Raw genomic sequence first — 15,182 nt, forward strand, 5'->3', positions numbered from 1 at the left:
CTCACGGACCGATACCGGTCCGAGGCCCGGGGACCGCTGACCCTAGATCACTTAAATTACACAATTGAAAGCATATGTGTAATTTAATTTTGTGTATTTATACACAAGCACTCATATATATTCAAATAATTTTTAAAAAAATGTTCATTTACCTGTTACTACCACACACCAAATCCGGTCGTTGGTACTTCCTGGCTTGTGTAGCCACTAGGTAACAAAAGCTCAACACTTCGCCTAGCATTCTGGAGCACTTCTGTTGTGTTTTGTATGTGTTTGGGAGTTTTTACGTGTTTTGGAGTTTGTACGTGCTTTGTCTCTAGGGGCCACCGTAAATATACTTTTCTTTATTCACTCCACATAAAATGTAATAAATAAATCATATAATACAAAAACCAACTAGTCACAGTTCAACTTTTAACTATTTAAATTTTCAGCTTTTTCCTTTTAAACATATTTAAAGTGAAACAACATAGAACACTGCAAACCACAACACAATTAAATATGAATTAAAATATGAAAACAAAAAGAAGATGCACATTTTCTGTCATACAGGCCTGCATGAATAAACTTTCTGAATCCTTTATCATCCGCAACTGAAAATAGTTGTGGATGATTACTATACCCGGGTATTTTTGAAAACGCAGATTTTTCTATGCGTTTGCACCTTTCGTCCACACGTAAACGGCGTTTTTGGTCACTGAAAACGGAGATTTCTAAAAACGCCTGCCAGGGTGGATATTTTCGAAAACTCCGTTTTTGCATTTAAGTGTGGACGAGGAAAACGGAGAAAACATAGTGTCAAAGGTGTGCGCCTTTTTTGACGTCACACTGTGCGCCACGTTATTGTTTCGGTGAAATGAATTTCTACAATACTGTTACAGTTAATTGTACTCTCTGCAGTGTTTAAATGCTTACATATACACACACAGTTACTGTCCCTCCACACATACGACTCGATCCTGCTTCTATGCCCCATCTTTGTTTACTATTTCCTACCGAGGCTTCTAGACTTCTGATTGGCCAACATTTCTACACGGTTAGGAATATATCGCCACCTGTTGTTTTGGCATGTTCCTAGCAGCGTTTACCTTCATGTCTGCGTTTACGTGTGGACGGGATTATTATTTAAAACGAAAACGGAAAATCTCCGTTTTCAAAAATACCCGTGTACGTGTGGACGTAGCCCTAATGTGACGTTGTTGTCCCTGGCTCCCTTTCTCTCTCCCTCTGGCTCTGTTCCTGTGCTACTGCGAGTGTAACTACCGCCCCTCCCCCCTCTGCCCAGCGCAAAGCACAAGGCTGCGGAGTGAAGCGGGAAAAAAGTGCGAGAGAGAGAGAGGGTGAGAGAAGGAAAAAAAACCCACGGCTCGCGATAAGGAGCCGGCTCGCGTCGTTCAAGTCAAAGATGCGGCTCTAAGAGCCATTTCGTTCGCGACCGACACATCACTACCAAGTAAATAACTTGTTTGCTTCAGCTCGTACGACCAAATACAAACAGTGGGTTAGCTCAACCCACCAAAATACCCCCAAGCATGATAGCATTAATGGCGCCTAAAACACATTTGTGGCACACACATACTACACATTTCTAGCATCTAACGAAAACAGGCACAATGATGACAATAATTGAATTAAAATCACATTCAGAAACATCAGAGTGGATAAATATACATTATATGAGTGTTGTACAGTGTCTGGAAAGAAATGACACCCACCTCTCCCGCAGAGGAATCGTAGAAAAGGGGAGAGGCCAAAGGGGTACACTGTATTTATGGGTTGCACCAAAGAAGAAGAACAATGAGGAGGGGCTTCAACTGATAAAGAACATAACTACAGGCTTGAAGGTCCTAAAAGTCAGGTATAAACTGGCAAGTAAAATTTGTGGTCTAGAACAGATTTTTTTGTGTAACTATAACAATATGTAATTTATGGCCCGGTTACACACGGCCGCCTCTTCTCTCCCCCTCCCTCTACTGTTGCTTTTTCAATCATGAAACTGATCAATGATCAGCTGATCGGTTTTTCTCTCTTGTTTGTGTTGGGAAGGTTACTTTTAAAATTTATTCCACTACAGATTACAAAATAAATGCCAGAAAATGTATTTTGTAACGTATTCCGTTACATTAGTCGTCAATGAGAGTAACGTATTCTGAATACTTTGGATTACTTAATATATTATCATGATTTTTTACGATCTCATATAGAAAACTATTCCGCACATATATAAAACAGGTCCGGGGCTCTAAACCGTTGTAAGGTACCTCTGGCTAATACATCGGGTTCGGTGTCGGGCTCATAGCCAAAAACCAGCTTTACTTTGTTGTCTGGGTCAACTTTGCTAGCGAGACACAGAGAGAGGAGTTGAAAGGCTGCTCCAATGGAACTTATTGTTTCAGAGAAAGACAGTGTACAGTCGAGTCTTAATAGCTTACTTACAACTGGGATCGTCAGGCACTCTTTTTGGCAGCAGTGGTTATTATTATATTTACATGCTTCCATCTCCTGTTTCGGCTCGTTGACAGCTTGTACTTTTCAACTCTCCTTTTCCTCCCTCCCTTGCTCACAGACACATAATGGGTATGGTAGTCCATTCTCCCTGCAGCACGGACTACACTGCCCATGAAGCTACATTCTTTAGGGGGATGCCTGTAACACTCTGTCTTCTTATTAAATAATTAAAAAAAATATTTCTTCACTTCATTATGAGACGCTAGATTGAGACACAGGCATTTGAGTCTTTTAATTAATGAGTGTTCTGTTTGGGTTTCCACTGGCGTGGAATTACCAAAAATAGAGAGGGCATAGCCTAACATATAAAACAGCAAAAGACCGCTGTGTAATCCCTTTATTTCAACAAAGTAACTATATTTTGAATACCAACTTTTTATATGGTAACTGTAACGGAATACAGTTACTCATATTTTGTATTTTAAAGCCGGAACAGCGGTACATATGTATTCTGTTACTCCCCAACACTGCTTCTTTTGTTTATCGCCCACTTTGCGCCAGAAAGAGGAAACCAGTCGCACTAAAAAACAGTACCACGTTGAAGCTTGATAAGCTGTTGTTAGAATTTATTTAATATCACTTTCTAGTATCAGCTGATGTTTGCTGGAGCCACAGCCGTAAAAGCTGCTGGCCATGATATCGGTTTGGATCACTGACTGTAGAAAACATGGACGACGCGACAGCACCCCAAAAATGAAGCCAGAATGTCTCTATCGCCCCCTGGTGTCTGGCTGCAGTATAGGTCATAAACCCCGCCTCCTCCATGTTAGCGGATGGGACTGGGGTCAGATTAAAATAAATTTATTATCCTCAGATAATTTTTTTCCAAAGATTCTTTCTTTTGTTATCAATAGTTCTCATCAGGCTGATTGATGCCCAAGGGGTCTCCTTTCCCATAAGTTTGATTCTAATTCCTACCGCGGTGATGTTAAATTGGGGTGAAACGTCATCATAACAGCTTTGACTGGCAGCTGCAGTCACGGAGAAACTTGCGTATCTCTGTTCGGGAATAGCAGATAGAGCGTAGGCTCTGAGAGGAGGGCCAGCGTTTACGCTACGAAAACACGACCGTTTTAACCTGACAGCCTGAGGTGTTCTTCAGTAAACTGGACTACCCGACAGAAGGACCCGAGGCCCCGCTGCACTTTTTCGGTAAGTTAAACGTGTTTGTAAGCTAATCCGTAACTACCGTCCTTAGCTAGCTCCTAAGACCTAGCTAGCTAAAATGAGCACTCGGTTGTCAGGGTTCGTTTAGCTAATCTGTGCAGGTGAATGAATTTACCCTGACTAAAGAAATCAAGAGAAACGCCCCGGGCTACTCAGCCACTAATTACTGTTACTGTACTTTTATTACAAGTATTATACTGTAAAAACAACAGGCTGCATCCTGCTTCAGCTCCTGTGCAGAACTGAATATTAAATATGTGCAAACAACAGCATGTTTTCAGAAGAATCAGCTTTATTTCAATTTTGAGGGATTCAATTTATATCTGAGTTTGATGGTTCTGTTCTCTTTGTGATTACAGGAGCTGCCCTCAGATTCTGCCCTCAGATTCAGACCTCAGCACCACCCAGTGACAGCAGACAGATCATCCAACATGTTCACATGTTAACTGCAAAATGAACTGATGAAAACAGTACAAAGGTTAAAGTACCACATGTGCTGTAGTGAAAGCTGCAGCTGTTTTATTGATAAAGTTAAAGACAAAAAAACAAAAGGATTAATCACTCATGTAACTGTGTCACTATATATCAGCATTAACAGGACCTCAGTTTGGTGTTTCACAAAGCTGCTGATCTCAGACCTGCACAGCTTCTGTTTTAAAAACTTGAGCTGCATGAAGAGCATATGAGATTTTCTCTAACACAATTAAATAAAACCTGATGAAAGTCAAAGGTCGTCACTTGTATGTATGTTGAACTACAAACTTGTCATCTGGAATTCTTTCAGTTTTTTGCAGATGGTGTGTTATTTACTATAAAGTGATTCAGAGTTATTCATACCAGAGTAACCTGAGAGGATCATATATTTTTAAATATATAACTTTCTACAGGACTGAATATAATATCTTTATGTAAATGTCTGGAGCCTCTGGGGAGTATCCGAGTATTTATAACATTACACAAACCAAAGGTCTCCATCACAGTGTTCATGAAATGCTGGGTTTATCCATCTTCTGGGGCGGGGCTACGGAGGAGTGCTGAAGATTTCCCTGTGAGGGAGCTGATGGTGAAGATCATGAGTCCTGCTTGATCAATGCCATGAGCTTCAGTGTTCCTGTTGTTTCTTAAATGAAGCCTCTCTTAGTGGGTCAACGGAACTTCTGGCACAGGACAGCTGTGATGAAAGAAAGGGAAGAAGTTTCTCCAAACCTCTGGACCCAGGAAACCCAGCTTGGTCCTTATGGTCTCCCTCACTAGTTTCTCTCCAGGGTGAATGTAGCTGTTGATAAAATATGGACTCTATCATTAAATGAAAAGAACAAATTAGACTACACTACTGAAACATTCTGCTGCTGTTTTTAAAGTTTCCATGTTACCAGGCTGTAGAGGGCTCGGAAGATTTAAACAGTTTTAGATAAATTGCACTCACAGTCTTATGTTAAAATCTCATAAGACAGCATTACATTTTTGATATTAACAGTAACTCTGGGCCTCTGTGGAGTGTGCAGCTAGATAGATATATTTAAAAAACGGTCCAGGAACAGGACACTTAGGTTAATCCTGTGTGAGAAATTGTAAATATTTGAATATATTTTTCCTTCTTTAGCTAATATTCATGTTTTAGAAATATTCTTGTTTTATTGTTATTTATTTAATAAATATCAATTTAAAACTGGTCAAAGTTGGATTAATGTTCATACATGTTAAAAAGGCCTCTGTCCTATCACCTCATCCATGAGGCCAGACCAGGGCCAAGTAGCAGCAGTGGGCTTCCCACTGACTTCCTCTCCTGACCTTGGATACTTGCAATCCTAAAGCCAGAGGAAATCAGAAATGACAGACAAAAACAACACAACTTTTAGTAAATGTACATTTATTAAATTTTGTTCTTAAAAATTATCTTCTTGACAACACACATACTTTGTATCTTTTTTTTTTAAGTTGTCCCATTTCTTTTTGGCCTGCAAGGGGGGGACTTTCCCCTACTGGCCCATCTTCTCGAGAATTGTCCTGATCACACACAAAAAATAAGAGAGAAAACCATGACAACTATGATAATCCCTAAATCCAAAAGTTTTCACAGCAGAACACAAGAGGAATACCGTGTTATTGGGTTATTGAAAACGTATTCAGATTAATATGTGTAAATTGATTTATTCTTGTACCTCCATCCCACAGTGGCTGAATTTTTTACCCCGTTGAAGAAATGATCGTTTTCTCCTCTAATTTTTATGAAGACTGCCGTTTGCTCTTTGGTCCTTATAACATATCACAAAAAAGTTAATTGGGAAAAATCAAAATTAGCTGTATGTAAGTGGCAATGAAAAACCGCGGGACCCACCATACAAGGTAGTTTACGGGCACTTTTTACGAAGATTGTCTAAATAAACAATACAAGTCTATGCAAATTCACAAACCTAACAACATAACCGCTATAAAAATGTAACTTGTGTAGAGATAGGGAGCAGGTTGTAAAGAAGAATAATTGTGGAGGAACATGGGGTTCCAAACAATTAATGCTGTTTGATATTTCTGTGTAATCTGATAGCTTTCTTTGGGAAATGTAACATTTTACCTATAACACTGGAATGATGCACATAGTGAACTTCTCTAAGTATGCAATGTTGTTGATGTTATTGGTGTTGAATTACACCTTTACTTTTGGTGATTTTTGTATGATTAAATAAAATAATCGAAGGGTGGGATGTTATGGAAAAATTCTAGTTTATCCTCACATTTTCTTTATGTGTTTAGAATATCACTATCTGGATTTGGTATAACTGTTGTATGGTTAGATAAAGTGTGTTTGTGTGTCAGTATGACCTCGTAAAAAAACCTGCTTAGCTGTGAACGTAGCCAGAGAGCCAGAAAAGACTGATTTGCTAAAGGACAAAGAGCAATTGAAAACACTACTTGAAACTGCAAAAGTAGAGGCAGAAAAAGCAAGGTCAGTCCTTCCTGTAGCGGTTTATAACAAAGAGAGTATGTACACACATGCCTCAATAAAAATTGAGCAACTGAAAGAAGCTCTCACCGTTGAGAGAGAAAAGAAAACCCAAACCGAGTAGTTCTTAGTGCAGCAGAGTTGTCCCAAATTCAAACCAAACTTGAAGGAGAGAAACACCTACGGAAGGAGGATACGTTACATCTCCTGGCTAAACAGAGAGAGGCAAGTTGAAGTTTGAAAGTAGGAGTGATCAAGGCCCAGGAAGATCTGGAGACTCAAAGATCCAAACAGCAACAGGAAAAGTTCTCCTTGTAAGGACCTCTTAGACAAATAAAGGAGTCCATCGAGGAGAAGAGAAAAAAATGCACATGTAACCCAGGTTATTTTCTGAAATATGAGATTTCTGATCATTTGGCAGTCATTGAACACACATGCCATGAGCATAGCGGCCGCCTTGTCCAGCAGCTGTAGAATTTCCTTTTCCTCCTGTCGATCTGATGAGGCGCATGCTGTTTCGTGTGCCCTGCGAGCTGGAAACTTGGGTACATTTAACATGAGTCGCCATGGATACGTTTACAAGATATTTGTACTTGAAACTGATGGTTTAATGTGTTGTTAGAGCGAGAAGTCATGTAGCGGTATGCACTTGAAGCTGAGCCGAATCCGACAGGCATTTGCCATCACATGAACTCCTCTGGCGAGTTAGCTTGCAGCACATGTTCAAATTGAATTTTATGTGCCTTATTATGCTGCAGCAAGATGTCAAATCCACCACTGCGATGTTTTGTTAAGGAAGAAAGCTAAATGTTGTAGAATCTGTGAATGAGGTTATTAGCAGGCTGACTGTTACAAGCTAGCGGATAAGCCTGGCTACCATCTTAATATGGCGGCCAATACAAGGACAATTACTGAGTTGATTTATTCATGTCTAAGAAAATTTGTTGAATAGCTTTTATTTTTTCTGTTTATATTTTTACATGAACAAGTCTGTATTTTTATGATGGTAAGACTGCTAGATGAGCCGTTAGTGACATTGACACTGAGTTAGTGACATTGACGCTGAGTTAGTGATACTGGAAGTCATGAATATGCTTTGGTTAATTTCCCTGCACGCTTGTGTGTAGGCTGTTTTTTCTTTCCTGTGGTAGTCTGTTCCTGCTGGATGAACCACTTTAGGACAATCCTCATCTGATGACTCGACTGAACCATCCTCCCTGGTAGATGGTCGTTGCTGCAGGTGGATGCTTCTGCTAGCTGGATGCTGTTACTGGATACTACACCGTTCCAACAGAGCGGTAGGAACAAATTGAAGGGCTCAGAAGATGCACTTTACTTTTCCTTGAGCTCACGTGTCTTTTTTGGACAAAGGACCTTGAAAGTTTTTTTTGGAAACAATGAGTGGAAAGACACTAAAAGAAAAGGGTTGTTGTTTAAAATTGTTTTAATAAATGTATTTTTGTTAAGTGAGTGTGGTGTTCATTATGTGCTGAAGGTCATACTGTTCCTATGGTGGAGCAGCTACTACCAATCTCCTTTACGAAACCATGCTGATGGGACACAATCCTTGGAACCTTGTCCAGAGAAACTGTGATTAGTTGGCCTAAACATTGTGGTGAAATTGATGACACAGATTCTTAGCAAACTGCCCAAGGTCAACAGTTCTGATTTCTGAGCATTAAAGCTTTGGTGTAAGTACAGATCGCATTACACACAGATGACTTAATTCGCAGTCAGTAGCAAATTATGGAAGTGCAGAAAAAAACCTAAAAGGAGATTTTTGAGGAAGAGATTCCTGCAGCTGTTTAAAATATCATAACACACTATCTCTGACCTCAGTCCCATAAATTTCTCCACCACTAAAACATAAACAAGTAAACAACATCAAACAAACAACATTTTGGCATTTTCAAAATATTTCAATGTAGTTTTAACGAAAATCATTAGGTTGATTTTTGTCTACTCTTGCAGAAATTTTCTATTGATATTATTATTGTTATTATTATTGTTATTTTGTTTTGTTTTATGTCATGTGATTAATGTTGCTTTTCTTGTTTGGGTGTGAAAGAAAAAGAATTAGTAGCAGTGGCTCCTAGCTGCAGCACTCCTATCTGTCCACACAGTGGTGCAGTTTGCTTAGCTAAGTATATATATGGATATAAAATGCAAGGCTTCAGTCAGTGTGTGTTAGGCTTTAAATGTGTTTGCTTTGGTCTCCTTCACATGACCCTGTTTTATTTTTTAAGTGAATTAATTTAGATATTAAACAAGGCTCCCAATTGACGCTTGTGCACGAAATATCACGTTTACATAATCATAAAAATTATTTTATTTTTATAATCATAATCATAAAATATAAACAAAGAAAAAGGCTGATTTGTCATATTTAAGATATCATGACGAGAGACAAATATGAAACAAACGAAGAGAGAGATGAAATCATTTCCACTCACAGAATGAGAAAAAGAAGCCCACAAATACACAATAATATCGTCTTTATTTAATGCTTTTATCACATTTTAACTCAATAAATGCTGAAACAACAGTATTATGGTTTAATGAGCTCTCCAGAGCTGCTACAGTTGATACAATTTCATCAATTAGTCGCTCTCAGTCACTCACACAGATGCATACACACACGTCACACACTCGTCTCACACACATGTCATACAAACACACACACACACACACACCTATATACTTGTATGGCTATCTGTGAGGACATTCTTTAACAGACTTCCCAGCCCCTCACCCAAATCAACTGAAAACCCTAAAACCAACAATGGGGACAAAAACTTTACACGCTGGTCCTCACAAATTAACCTATACAAACACACACACACACACACACCTCTCATGAACTACTCTGGACTATAGATGATGTCATGTCAAACACTGCGATGAGATAATCAGATTGATCACTGTCTACTGAGGTTGTTGCTTTTAGGATGGCCGAGGAACGTAAACAAACACGCGTGGGCTATTTGAGCTACCACCAAACTATGAAGGAACATGGAGGTCATAAAATAGATACTAATCACCATGACTTCACAAAATGTGTTCATCGTGTGTGTGTGTGTGTGTGTGTGTGGGGTAGGGCGGCATTGTTGCTCCTGCTGTGGACTTCCAGATGTGTTGGCCAGTTGCTGTTTGTTTGTACCCATCAGTAAAGAGAAGTGTGTGTCCGCGTTCAGTTGTTGTTGAGGACCCACCAGGAGGCTGCAGTGGAGACAAAACAAAAATAACTGACTAGATGCAGAAAGTGACACTTTTAAAGATAGAATTACAGAAGAGAAATAAAAACACAAAATAACCATAAAAATCACATGCTAAAATATTAACCATTACATTATTCCAGGAGAGCAAATTGACTCCATGTGCCACGTTTAACCAAGAAAAAGTCACTGTGCAGACAAGTAGACTGAGTCGTTGTTGATTTCCCAGTGTCAAGCTCTTAACCAATCTCATTTCTCTGATGCTTAATCACATTTGTCGGGTGAAATCTCAAAGCAGAGCTCTCTCAGCATGACCTTTAAATAGCTTCAAACACTGCAGAGCCCTGATTTGAATTTTAAAAAATCGATTGTTTGCCTGGAGAGGATTCTTTTTATGATTAACGGCAGCCCCAGTAAAAGCTGCCTGAATCAGTCTTAATCTTTTTCCTGTTGATGTCAGACAGTTCACTGTTGATGCTGTGGATGTTCTTACCAGGAACCAACATGGTGGTAATGGACTCAGGAGTTTCCAGGAAGTCCACGTTCCCCCTCTGGAAGGTTTTACTGTAGTTGGTCTGTAGGTGACTGAAGAGTAGAAAAGAAAAACTCAAAGATGGTTTCAGGTCAGAGTGGCCGTGATCGTATAGTGGTTAGTACTCTGCGTTGTGGCCGCAGCAACCCCGGTTCAAATCCGGGTCACGGCAGGTTTTCTACATAATTTCTTTCTAGTAAATAAATGAATAATTCTGATATTGATTTTGAGTTCAACTGTTTGCGTAACACTAGTTTTACAAATTATTTGCTATTAAAAGTCAATAAATTAAAATTCTTTAAACAAAAAAACAAAAACAGAAATATGTAAGCATGTACACAAAAGCAACTAAAAAAACTGCCATACCAACAATTCCTTAAAATTTGCTCAACCTGATTCACTTCCTGAAAGTTCATGATCTTTAGGGGCAGGACTTGCAGAGCTGAACACTTCTCATTGGCTAAATGTTCATGGCAGTACATCTATAGACTGTATATAAAAATTGACATACCCACAGTGATAATAATAATAATAATAATAATAATAATATATTTTATTTATAGGCGCCTTTCAGACCCTCAAGATCACCTTACAATAACACGTGAACAATAGCATAAAAAAACATTTAAAAAAATATATGTATATATAATAAACATGGTAAAATAAAATTTAGACATAAACAGTCATAAAAGTTTATTCATAAAATCCATAAAAGTGGATTGTTTTTCCAGCAATGGAAATGTGTCCATAAGTTAGAAAATGAAAAAGCTGAACAGGCTGCAATAAAAAAAACCCGAGAGACTAACAACTGAGATCAGAAACTAGGAAAGTGTTTACTGAGGAAATCAAGTGAGCATTGGGGTCATTTTCTTACAGACATCTATTGAAGTTTTGTGGATACATAACCACAAACTACATGATTGGGTCAAGTGAATAAGGCATCAGTCACACTCGCTTAGAGACCTGGCAACCACTGGTTGCTAGGGAGAAATGTGTATTCCTTCACCCGTTGGTTTATGATTGTTTTGGTCACTATCAAGTTCCTGCAATCACCGGTAGTTAGACATAGCAGCTTGTCTGGAAATAGTTTCCAGGTGGTAGTGAAACTGTGAAAAGTGCAACACAAACTGGGAATGGACTGTTGCCTAAAAAGTTAAAGTTATCCTTTCGAAATATGACACACAACTTTTAGTTTGAAGGACAACAATCTGTTTCTGGTTTGTGTTTTGCTATCTGGTTGTATAATGTCCAATAATGTGAACAACAATGTGCACATGTAAGAAACCTCTATACAATCAGACCGCTATAGGCGACGCCCCCTGGTGGTCATTAGAAATACATCAAGTTGATGCAGGCATTTCTGCTCTGGCCTCACTTCCTAAGGCAGAATTCTATGCCCAACTTTGATGATATATGATTTTATCAAGTTAACCACTTGGTCGAGCTCATAAATATCAAGTCCCTAGAAGCTCCACTTCAGATCCAGTGTTTTAGGTGTTTTGATTCTACTTTACTTAAATCTCCTCCATGCTTATTGTTGCTACAGCCAGTGGCTTTCCTTCGCTTATCTGGTTTAATCTTTCTTCCACAGTCTTTTGCATTTGTGACAACAGCTGGACTTCAGTGGAGCAGTTAAGGAAAAACAGCTGTCGCCTTAATATTTGCCTTCACGGTTCTTCAGACTGTGGCGGAAATGCAGCCTGAAGTCCTGAAATGCTGACAGGTCTGCATTATTCACAATGGTTTTGTCTTTGATTTGTGATTTTAACCAAACAAAATGATCATGTTATACATTTGCTTTCCCACGCTGTGCTTTTATATTACATTTAGCTGTGTGATTTGACACTGGGAATGCTTGATTGTAAGCTGTTTGTTTGGGAAGGGATGGGTCAATGAGTGTCTTTTTTCATATATAGAACTGGGAAAATTAAGTAGAATGGTTAATTTAATTTTGATAAATATACTATACATGATGTGACACAACAATAGTTATAAAAATTTCATGTTAAAACATACATTCAAGTAACAGCTACACTGTCACAGGCGAATACTTACTTCTTCCACACGTTGTTGTGCTCCCAGAATTCATAGAGAATGAAGTGTGATTCATTTGCCAGCCGCTGAACTGCGATGCTGCCAAATACAAAACACGAGAGAGCACAAGTCATGCAGTTACTAATTAGTGTGCTGCATCATGTCGCCCAACACAGCCTCTCTGCCCGAATTGTGTCCTACACTCTGACAGCATGCGCGTATTGTGGGTCTGTCAAAAACACTGTGTGGTTTCGTCCTTACTTTGAGGCTTCATGCAGCAGGCTAGTGTTTTATTAATCACAGTTTAACTTAAAAATGAGCCTGAAACATGACTGAGTATTTAGGGAAGCAATCGTGACAAAGCATATAAATGTCAAGCTGTCCTTTAGGCTGCTGGGATTAGTCTAAAACCAGAGTGACAGTATGTGAGAGCGATTCGGTTTGTCCTGCTGAATTTACTCACGGAGTGACTCGGGTGACAGAGCTTCAGATTTTTGGGAGGTTTTGGCAGGAAGAAATGCAAATGTTATTTTATCCGCTTTGTTGTGATCGCACACAACAGTAGAAGCCATAAAATGTCCTGAGCTATGACAGAAGACTGATTCTTTACTCCTATTAGGAGGACAATAGCTCAATCCAACCATATGTATTTAATTTGATATAGATTTAAGTCACTAGTCAAGCTTAAATTTCACTGCTACACTGTAATACACATATGATATAGGCCACAAAGGATGCTGTGTACTAGTAGCTTATTAGTAGTTTAGCAATGTTTATATTTCTCTAGTGATTTAATAAATTACTTTTTTTAATTAAAGGTTCAAATCATACAGTTCGACGTATAAAGAATGTGTTTCGGCCTTCTTCATAACTATAACTAATCTTCCTTTAAACAAACATCTGACCTTTCTGTTTTGCGTGTGCAAGTAAGTATTAATTTTTACTGTTTAGAAGAAGTTGCTGCGAGCTATTTTAAAAGTTATTCTGAGGGGGACAGTTGTCATTCCTGGCTTTCCCATTAACAGTGGTGTAAAATGAAATAATATAAATAATATTATCTCCCTCTGCTGGAACTGCAGAGGGACATGATACATTTAAAGCCAATAAGTCATAAGTGACTGAGGCAGGTATGAGGCAGTACATTCCAGGGTCTTTTTGCTAGAAAGATATTACGCTAGGTGGCTAATACATATTTACATATCAGTGTCTGTTTGAACACTTTCCTGTGATTATTTTCATGTTGGGTTGAAATAATTTATTTCCCTCTGCTGGTACTGCAGCTTATTTCAACTTCTTCATGCATGTCTATTTCACACTTTGGAGAAGCAACAGGGGAAATGGACACGCTGTCTATTACATGCTTTGCCATGATAGTAGGTTGGAATGTGTGTGAATGGGTGAATAAGGCATGTTGTAGAAAACGCCTTATCTGCTTGAGTAGAGAAGCGCTACATAAAAACCAGTCCAGAAGTGCATTAAGGATTGAACAGGTGTCCCTAATAAAGTGGCCATTTAATGTATATTGGAATTGAAGATCACCTTCATTCTTCTAATTGGTCCATGAGTTGACATAATTATCAAAAGGTCAAAGGTGAGGCGCTTGTCTTTATATCAGAGTGTGACTTTGTTTCCTTCACTGCAGGAAGATGTTTAGTTTTGCTTATGCAGCATTTTAGTGGAATCTTATTAAAACACATGCGTTATGATTTCTGTTCCTTAAGCTGCGTAATTCATTAAAAATGCAAGCAATATGTTAAAAATAGTTTCTAATGCCAGAAAAGCAGCTGAAATATTTTTAGTCTCAGGTTAGAGCAGCTTCACAAGACCTGTCTGTCTGCCCGTCTTAATCAAGCCTTTACAAAAATGTGAAAAATAGAAAGGATAAAAATAAAAGCAGTAAATCCCTGACGCAAATGAACAAAGAGAATATAAACTGACTGCAAACATCCAGTCTGGGCACAGGCGCACTCCATGTACTGTCTGAGAGCCAAGCGAAACTCCTCCAGCTCCTCCTCCAGCACCGAGAGCTGCCTCTGAACTATTAGGATGTGCTGCGGAGACAAGATGCAAACACACAACATTTAAAGGCACACAGACGTCAGAAAGACAGAGGCTGCTTCTCGTATGTTGAGAGGCCGTTTGAGCTGAGGTGTTTGGAAATCTGGCAGGATTTTGAATCAGTGCATTGTGACTCACGCAGAAGTGTAAAGTGAAAAATGATCATGTCTCATAAGGTCTTGGCACCAGCTTCTGAATAAATGTGCCAACGCATTTGCTCAGAGACCAGAATATGACCCCGAATACACATTTAGAGGAAGCATGTACAGACATCTTGTTCAAAGGTGTGAACAGCGGGGGGGAAGCTGGTGTACCCATGACTGTAGACAACCTGCTAATCATTTCCTGTGGCTGATGAGGAATTGTTAACAGCAGCAGAGCAGATGATTAGAACAGGAAGTGAATGGTCTCCCTGTTGGCTATAAAGCAGGCAGTGTGTGTTAATGAGGGTGAGACTCTAGGAAATGAAGGTAAGTCAATATAATGTCTTTTGAAATGACTGAAACACGACTGCGGGTGTGTGTATATATGTGCATGGGTGTGTCTGATGAAATGCACACACTTTCGCTCTCTCAGTGGCTAATTTGGGAGAAAGTCACCCTCGCACGCATGCACACACTCGGGGACGCATCCACTCAGGCATGTTAACGCACACAAACACACATCAGTCTTGTGTTGTGGGTCATTATTGGATTACTCAGCAGCCCATTTATTCCCAGTGACACAC

At 39.2% G+C, this 15,182-nt stretch overlaps 1 protein-coding gene and 1 non-coding gene across 2 annotated transcripts in view; one reads left to right on the forward strand and one right to left on the reverse strand.

Moving 5' to 3' along the window:
• Positions 1 to 9,094: 9,094 nt before the first annotated feature.
• The window catches only part of necab1 (N-terminal EF-hand calcium binding protein 1), a 43,440-nt gene continuing 37,352 nt past the window's right edge, over positions 9,095 to 15,182 (reverse strand). The window contains exons 10-13 of the mRNA XM_031750171.2: positions 14,336 to 14,448; positions 12,419 to 12,496; positions 10,325 to 10,416; positions 9,095 to 9,835 (exon numbers count right to left, since the gene is read on the reverse strand). Coding sequence (XP_031606031.2) covers positions 9,807 to 9,835; positions 10,325 to 10,416; positions 12,419 to 12,496; positions 14,336 to 14,448 — 312 coding nt within the window. The 3' untranslated portion in view covers positions 9,095 to 9,806. The remainder of the gene's footprint in view (positions 9,836 to 10,324; positions 10,417 to 12,418; positions 12,497 to 14,335; positions 14,449 to 15,182) is intronic.
• Positions 10,464 to 10,535, forward strand: trnah-gug. Its single transcript has one exon. It is a non-coding gene; the product is annotated as a tRNA-His (tRNA).

This window comes from Oreochromis aureus, linkage group 22 (genome assembly GCF_013358895.1).
Source record: "Oreochromis aureus strain Israel breed Guangdong linkage group 22, ZZ_aureus, whole genome shotgun sequence".
In the NCBI taxonomy this organism is placed as follows: domain Eukaryota; kingdom Metazoa; phylum Chordata; class Actinopteri; order Cichliformes; family Cichlidae; genus Oreochromis; species Oreochromis aureus.